Here is an 8,766-nt window from a genome sequence, read left to right on the forward strand (position 1 = left end):
ATTTAAAACTTTGGTGTCAACAAGTGCAGCATGTATCTCAAGTCTCCATGGAGAAGAAAGATTGACGCGAGGCTGAAAAATGGTTAATCCTGTCTGAGAGTGGAGTTGGGTGAAGAACTCATTTCTTGTGTTCCTTTCCTATTTATTTTACTTTTCTGTTTTTTGTGATCTATATGTGCCGTTGCAGAGGGCCGCAGTATGCTCCTTATCGTACTATGCATAATCCAAGAATGGACTAATAATTGAAGTGTACAGCAGTTTAATAGTAACTATACAGATCTGAAAAACAAGCAATGCTGCTCCAGGTTCGTCAGACTTAGCAAGCTAGGCAGAATGAACTGCCCAGTCTGAACTAGCAGCGTTACAACGCTTGAGCTTTTTCTAGGAAGTGAACCGCAATCATAAAACTCCAGCTAGCCTTTCAAGTAAGAGTTTACAATATGAAGAACAGATTTACTGACCAGCGGTACAGAAACATGCATGATTTCCCCCTTGAGCCTCCAAGAAAATGGGCAAAATCCAGGAATGGACATTTTATAGAACTGGGATGCAGCTTAACAATACTAGTATTTACATATCATAATAGGAAGCAGTGCTCCAGTCTGAAGTAGCAGTTAGTACAGCAGTTGAGCCTTTTTTTCTCAGGTTCTTGGTTACTTGTTGGAACCGAACTGCAGTAATTACATTCCATCCTTTGAAGTAAGTTTACAAAGGGTACGGAAGAATTGATGTACCGAAGAACACTACAGAAACATGTGCATGGTTTTCCAAAACCGCCATCATCATCATCCAGAAACAGGCCCAATCATCTCTCGCGTGCCAAGTTTTGCAGATGGTTGTTCCTGTCCCGTCAATCGATTTGCCGTGGTGATCGGTAGGCGGAGGACGAAGGAGAGATCCACCATGAGACAACACTAACAAGCTCAGCTGAACTGGCCATTGTTCAGTATGTGCTTGCATGATTGAATGTCAGTATGCGATTAATTCTATCAATGCCATGCTAGTGATTTACTCGTTTATATTAATCGAAAAATTGCCTATTTACTTAGCAAGATCCACCATATATGAGAGAACACTAACAAGCTCAGCTATGCGGGCCATTGTTTAGCAGACAAGTGTGAACATGGCGTTTGAGTAGATGCATACACGTACTGAATCAGCGTGTGCAGTAACAAGGAGGAGGAAGGAGATGAGAGGGGGTGGACGGAGGAACATGGAGTGGGTGGGGAGCTGGCCGGCGACGATGGCTTGCCCAATGACAACGGGGAGACGAGCTTGCAACGCGGCGTGCGGCGCCAGTGTAAAATGTGGCCAGAGCAGATGCGGGTTGCACGTTGTATTCAAAGTTTTAAATAGCGCGCTAAGCATCTTAGCGTCGGACCTCTTTCAAATGCTATAGCGTGCTATAGCGAAGCTATAGCGCGCTATTTAAAATGTTTGTTCATTTGTTTGGACCAAAGTCTCTTAGCGCAAGACCTTTTGTAAACGCTATAGCGTGCTATAGCGGAGCTATAGCGGGCTATTTGAAACAGTGGTTGTATTGCTTTCCAGTCTTGCATTTTAGGGTGGGGAGTGGGTTGAGGACTTCAGGTTCGTCAAGACTCAAGAGTGAGGCAGGCTGACAGTGCCAGACACCTGCATGAACGATGATGCACAAAATCAGCACCAAAACGTCCGAATCATCCATCGTGCAACACGCAATACATGTACTGTAATTTACCTTTGATAGGGTCGATCGATTATGCAGCAGAACTGCGCAGCACTCTGTCACACAGAGGCACACCGGTTACTCTTACTGTCCGGACCAACAACCAACTTCTGAATTCCACCGGTGGCTGCAAATTGTTCTGCATAATCCAAGTACTGAATCTAAGGTCAGGCAATCTATTGAGCAAGGTAAAGGGAACTTGCATAATGTAAATGCTCAATTCATTACTTTGAGTTGGCTAGTGAAACATCACTACATATAGGCGTTGATCCCAAACCTGAAACATTATCATAATCCAAATTAGATTGTTATAGATTTTATTTTTTTTGCATGGCATCTCACTATTAAGACCTTGAAATGTATACAACACTGAATCAGGAGAACCGCTCGGATATTGAGTTACAACTTCAGCCTTAGCGTATGGGTTCGTCAATAGATAGGGAGGGGAACACCTGAAGGATGATGATGCAACATGATGAATCAAGCAAGTCATCATCATCAAGCAGTGAGATCAAAAACAGAAGCTTCTGTTGTTCTGTTAACGCTATGGTTCCACTGTTTAGATGGAACAGTGAAGTCCAGAATGCCGACTGCAAAATTCATCTTCGCCTGTGATAGTTCTGTAGAATCCAAGAAATAAATTCAAAGCTCAGGAAAACGAACACAGCAAGGGAACCCAATGAATCTAAATGCTCAGGTCATCACTTTGAGTCGATCAATAGGTGTAGACAGGAACCGAAACTATGAAGGATCAGCCCAGTGAAACATATATCATCATATATGCAATCTTCTCAAGGTGTAGTAGGGAGCTGGTGAGCAAATGATCAACCTGTTGCAATATTGTGTGTAACCTGTTATAGCATTCAGATTTTCAGGAAAAGGTTAAGAAAACGGTATGTTTGTTGGCTTTTCCCAAGGATCGAACACATGATCAAGCTGCAGCTCAACTGGTCGTATACGCGCAACTTGCCTTGACGTATAAGAACTAGCTGTAGCACTTGATATCGCACCGGCGCTCACGCAAACACCGGGACCAGAACATACGCACGCGAACGCAGCAACACGAAGATGGCCAGAGGCACGTGTCGTGCCTTAAAATAATCTTTATTGCTTTTCTCGTTTTCTGGTGATTACAACGTACCCTTGCTACCGCTTATATACATGCAGATATGACCTAACCCAACAAGACTCGACAAAGGACTAAATCCCCTACTCGAATTAGTACTCGGACACACTATGACGTGCAAGCCAGCTCCACTAGGACATTGCACGTGTACTACTCCAAGCCGGACTAGACTACTACCTAATCATCCGGCGACCTTGATCACACTTATGCTAATCCTAACCAAACTCAAACAACTAGCACGCAGGAAAGTTTGGATTACTCCAACAATGTTGTGTTGCCTACACCATATACAGTAACAGATACTGTTATTGACTAAAACGGCTCAGATAGATCAAGATAGCATACGGTAAATTGCTCTTCCATCCGAATTGTCAATCTCGCGAAACAAAAGCTTACTAGAAGCATTGATTTACGAGAAAAATGATGCTGTTGTAAGCTTCAAACGGTTGTCCTACAAAAAAGGGCTCCACGATGAATGATATAAAAGAAGTGGCAGACGGGCTATGCATGAGACGAATGTAAAGCAGAAGTACGTAGCCAGCAGGTTAACTACCTGAATATCTTGTTGCCGGCTTGTTAAAAGGTACTGACAGTACCCTGTTTCATCGTCCAAGATGACGCATGTTATATGTACAGATTGCTGAATCCATAGATGGTTGCACCTGGTCTTGCATGTTCCCTGCAGTATTCAATCACGTATACTTAAGCCTGGAGATTTTCAGTTAACGAGATTTTATTTCAACAGTAAAAAGAAACAAGAAAACAGACATTCACCTCACGGGTGTCGAATTTACAATGCAAAACCGTAATACGTGTGCTGCTTCAGCCAAGCAGGGCATTGGTCTTGTACTTGCTGATCTGAAAATTGTACAAACAGGGCCCAACAGATCGCATATTTTCAGCTTTCTATACGAAGAGATAAGTAATGAAGGAAATCCTTGTAGGCGACTAGTGCTACATACCTTGGTTTTGTTACTTCGGTACTCAAGTGCACATGCATCCGACTTGAATTGTTGCAGCCAGATATATAGTGATGCATGTCTAGGAGGGTACCTAGGTAGGCTGAAAGAATCACAAGCTGCATGCAGCTAGCAAGTTGAACGCAGCTGTACATGTAGGCAAGCAAGCCTGTCAGAAGTAGAACTCACACATCAGTAGTGTATAAAACGAGAAGAAGAACAGAAATGGTAAGAAGAGCTACCAAGCGGAAAGACTCGGCTTGTTACCTCGGGTTACAAATTGGACGTCACATCTAAATGTGGGTTTGTTCCTTGCAATTCCTTGGCTTGCTCGTGTAGCTCAGGGGCGCACCTGGTTACTGTTAGCATCCCCATAGAAGTGGGGAGCCCCTCCTTGGGCAGTGATCGGATTTCAGGACAATCACCGACTTGTAGGAACCAGAGTGAAGAAAGTTTGTGCAATTGCCGAGGGAGCGATGGCAGCCTCGGGCAACCCCAGAATGTTAGGGATCCGAGGGAGGTGAGGAGCTGAAGCGCATTCTCTTCCTCTTCCGTAAAGCTCTCCACCCGCTGATCACAGCTGATCCATAATGAGTGGAGGGTAAATGCGAGGAGAGTGCAGACGGGAGCAACAAGCATTGCTGAGATGCTATCCACGTCAAGCGTTCCGAGTCGAAAGCAGCCCGCAGAGGGCAACAATTGTTTGGTCATGCTTGCCACTGCCAACTCGGAGAGCAGATCCGCAGCTACAGAGCGAAAACGATCTCCACCGTTGCGGACCCTCAGTACCTCGAGGTTGACAGCTGCAATGAGTGGATTAAACCCATCCACCGCCAAATTCTCACAATTCGTTAGGTTTAGATCAGTGAGAGACGTGAGGTTGGAGAGCGGGGGAACTGACATAAAGCTTGGATCTTCTGTAATCCAAAGTGTCCTAAGGGAGGTTAGCTTTGGGAGTTGGGCCCATGTGAATTTTGGTGCAGCTTGAAATCCACCGCTATACCCCGTCAAACACAAATCTCGTTCAGGATGATCCATGCTCCCCGAAGGACCAGCAGACACATCAATAGGAGTTACTGCAGAAATCTGAGGCACGTGAGGCAGGACCAACTTAGGGCAGTCCCTAATCATAAGTGTCAATAGACTGGTATAAGAGCCAGAGCCCTCCTGCATGAAGTATAACTCACGAAGATTGGGGCATGCCGTGCAATCGACGTATTCAAGCTTTGAAAACAAATGTGCATTAGGCAAACCAGCCCACTCGGTAAATTCTGGCAACCGAGCAAGCTCAATTTCCTTCAACTGCAAAAAACTTCTATCCGTAACGCCACCAAAGCCAGGTCTAATCTGACCAAATCCAGGAATGTTTATCAACTTGAGCGACGTGAGACGCAACAGCTGCCCAAGGTGTGGAAGAATTCTCCAACAAACACCCTCCAGGTGGAGAGACGTCAACATTAGTACACTAATGGAACCACACAACCAACTAGGACCGGTTGAACCACCGTGATTTTTAATGACAAGTGATTGAAGTTCAGGGTGTGGTCTGAGACCTTCAATAACATCTGATAATTCTGCACTATCATCATGGACTTCAGGTTCCCCCCAACAATTGTATTCTGTGCCCCAATGTAGCTCCAACTTTTTCAAACCACCTTTTGACACTAGTTTGGCTTTGGTAGCCTCTTCTTTGGTTGCCACATTTCTAAGATTATATATACTGAGTTCTCCTCCAAGCTCGGTTAACTCCTCCAACTCACTCAATTCAAACCCAACACTCTCTTTCTTGACATAGAATTTTGTAAGCCCTTTTAAAGACTTCATCTTTCCAACCTCCGAAATATTGGAATCGAGTTCCCTTGTTACCAATAAATAGCATAAATTTATAAGGTGGCTAATGTCTTTAGGCAATTTATCACTACCATGCCAACTACTTAGGTCCAAAAATTTCAAGTGATAAAATCTGGATAACATGCTAGGTAAAGTCAGCTGTGAGCTAGTGTTATATCTAGTAATTTTTAGGTATCGGAGGTGGATGAAATTTGAAAGGTTGTGTGGTAAATATTCCAGGGACTCAACTTCTATATATAAGACACGAAGACCTTTTATGTCCTTAAAAATATCTTTCAAAATATCATCAATAGTTCCCGCATGTCCTCTAAAAATCATCAAAGTCCGCAAATTTACAAAGTCAACCTTTCTCTTAAATTTTATAATTTCTTCTGTGAAGTTCCCATCATATTTGTTTTTCATGGTGATGGACAAGTGACGAATAGATTTTGGGATGGAATCAACTATAAAACTTGCCCTGCTATATATATTGAGGCATTCTTTTAATGAAATATTTTGTGCTAGTTCATGCAATAGATCATGCAAAACATAGTATTCACCCTCCCTATCATCATTCACCTTCACCAGAAAACCATTATCGACCAGTTCGTCCATGTAATTCTCATCTTTATCTATGATTCCTATTGCAATCAAAAAATATGTAATCTCTAAGTTCTTAAACCTATGATCTTCAGGGAACAAGGCAAAATATGGGAAGCATTTTTTCAGATGGAAAGGAAGGTAATCATAGCTAATTCTTAGGGATGGCAAAATGTCATCATCATTTTTTTCTTTTTGCCATTCATTGTTTTCAAGAACTCTCATCCAATATTCCCGAGATAGATCCTTCTTCAATATCCGACCAACTGTTTTGGCTGCCAGAGGTGAACCCTTCAACTTCCTGGAAATATCTCTTGCAATATGAGTCAAGTCGTCATGGTAACCCTCAGGTTTTTGTCCACCAAATATAAATGATTCAAAGAATGTGAAGAACTCAACGGGCTCAAGGCCTTTCAGTGCTATTGGGTAAGTTGTTTTAACAATATCAGCTTTAGACGGGAACCGAGTTGTGACAGGAACCATGCTACCCTTGGTTTCGCCCTTCATAAGTGGAGCTAGCAGGCTTTCCCAACCATGCCTACTGCATTCCCATATATCATCCAAGACTATTAAAAACCGTTTAGACTTGAGTCCCTGTGTGATGGATATTTGGAGCTGATCTAAACTTGTTGATTGATTTGCGGTTTTGTTTCCTTCTAGGCAGCTAAGAATCTCTTGGCTAACCTTAAGCACATCAAAATCAGTTGATACACAGACCCAAACCCTAATAGGAAAGTGCTCTTGAGTCCTTTCATGATTGTATAGGTGCTGGGTGAAGGTTGTCTTTCCAATACCCCCCGGACCAACTATAGGAATAACAGAAAGGGTCTCACTACTATTTGTGATGATACCTTTTATGGTTTGCTCAAAAAGATTTCTCCTTCCAAACAATGTATCTTGTACAGTGGTTGATCCTATAAGAGGTCGTTTTAGGGTGACAACTGGAGAGTTGTTGCTACCGCGTGGAATTATCGAGCAATTCGGACACGGGGACACATAAAGAGTGTATCTCCTCAATCACTGACTTGATTTTCTTAGACATGTCCACTCTATGAAATGGCAGCCTATCAATTGGACCATCACTGCCAGGATTTGTTGCATCATGTGGATTATTAGTAACATCATCACCATGCATATGCGAACAAGAAAAGCATGCAAGGCAGTTACCAATAGTGTGCCTAAGAGCATGGCGACCGTGGCGAGCATGACCCAGAAGGTCATCAGCCAGATCTGGCACCGCATACTTGGTGCCATCAAGATCATCCTGGATGATGAAGTAGTGGAGCTCATCCAGTGCGTCCTCGGCCTCGTCGGCCTTGGCGCTGAGCTCCTGCATCAGCCCTTGCAGACCATGGTTATCAAGCACGCCACTCCTCTCGGCCTCGTGCAACAGACCTTGCGTGAACATCAGATCACGCTTTATCTCCCTGGAATTGAGGCCGAGCTCAGAGCTGGCTACATACGCCCCCACGAGCTCATTGGAAAGCAGAGTCAGCACGCTGTCGACGAGCCCGCTTGCGAGGCCAATCGCCGCCTCCATCTCCTATGGGGCTGGGGCGGACAGGGAAAAAGTGTCTAGTTTGTGCTGTGGTGGATATGGTACCAAAGGCTGTGTGTTGTTTATGTGCGCGCAGTTGAGAAGAGGGTCTGGTTGATCCCTTTTATAGCGGACTGCACTAATGCTTTGATCGTTTATTCATGTGCCATCTAGGAAGCCGCGATGCATGAACCTTGTGACATTCTTGTCATGGCTCCCATCAAGAAAGCAACAATCACCGTTCAATTATTGGTGTATTCTGCAGCCAAAGGATTCTCATCTAGAAAAGGGCCAAACAATCTTCATCCCCTTCGCCATCAAAGATACCTTTTGTGTGGCTAAGTAACCGGTTTCGTTGCTAGCCAAGAAGCTAGTCCAGATCCATCCAAAACACTGACCACCAAGCAAACGTTGGTTTTCCGTGTGAATGTGGTGGTGTGTGGCAATGTATTCCTATGAAGAAAATGATGGCCGATGCTACTTTTCTCTTGACCTTGGGTCCATGTGAATGTCGCGACCTTAATTCCCGCCTGCACAGGGATGCTCAGCACGGTATGTCGGTATCATGATTACGGCCGTGTCGGTTTATGTGCATGTGGTTAAAAAGACTCTTATAGGATATTTTGTTTATACAGCATATCGTGCTTATATCAGTTTAGTGATGATGTACTATTACCATGTGAGAAGCCGGTACGAAACTAGGAACATGGTTGTCATGGTGCCCATCAAGAAATTAAAGCAGCTTTGTTGACACAATCGAAACACAAAGATCGGAGGTGATGAGCTGTTAGAATGATCGTGTTAGAAGACTGACCGGTGACTTGTTCCCTAGCGCAGTCGACGCTGTCGTTGTTCAACTATTAATTACTTGTTGTGTTGTGCAGCCAAAGAATCGATCGAATACCAAGCAAGCAGTCGTGAGTGCCATGTGAATGCAGGTGGGGGTGGCGGAATTCCTAGCTAGGGAACGGGAAGAAAATGATGGACGCCGACGGTGATGGCAGAC

General features: G+C 44.0%; 1 protein-coding gene across 2 annotated transcripts; it reads right to left on the reverse strand.

Annotated features, from left to right (window-relative positions):
• Window positions 1–518: 518 nt before the first annotated feature.
• Window positions 519–7,857, reverse strand: LOC119335385. 2 transcript variants are annotated; one of them, XR_005161840.1, is made up of 9 exons: window positions 7,391–7,519; window positions 4,061–6,524; window positions 3,797–3,962; window positions 3,609–3,692; window positions 3,388–3,513; window positions 2,414–2,537; window positions 1,937–2,328; window positions 1,721–1,863; window positions 519–1,635 (listed from the first exon to the last, which is right to left on the reverse strand). XR_005161840.1 is itself a non-coding variant. In XM_037607518.1 (2 exons), exons 1-2 carry the CDS (start codon window positions 7,761–7,763, stop codon window positions 6,517–6,519), a joined length of 381 nt encoding a protein of 126 aa, XP_037463415.1. In that variant the 5' UTR covers window positions 7,764–7,857; the 3' UTR covers window positions 6,412–6,516. The 2 variants fall into 2 exon arrangements, 1 of the variants encoding a protein (XP_037463415.1); XM_037607518.1 differs by lacking the exons at window positions 519–1,635; window positions 1,721–1,863; window positions 1,937–2,328; ... (2 more) ...; window positions 3,609–3,692; window positions 3,797–3,962 and having other exon boundaries at window positions 6,412–6,524; window positions 7,391–7,857.
• Window positions 7,858–8,766: the final 909 nt, after the last annotated feature.

The sequence above is a fragment of the Triticum dicoccoides genome, chromosome 7B (assembly GCF_002162155.2).
Source record: "Triticum dicoccoides isolate Atlit2015 ecotype Zavitan chromosome 7B, WEW_v2.0, whole genome shotgun sequence".
In the NCBI taxonomy this organism is placed as follows: Eukaryota; Viridiplantae; Streptophyta; class Magnoliopsida; order Poales; family Poaceae; genus Triticum; species Triticum dicoccoides.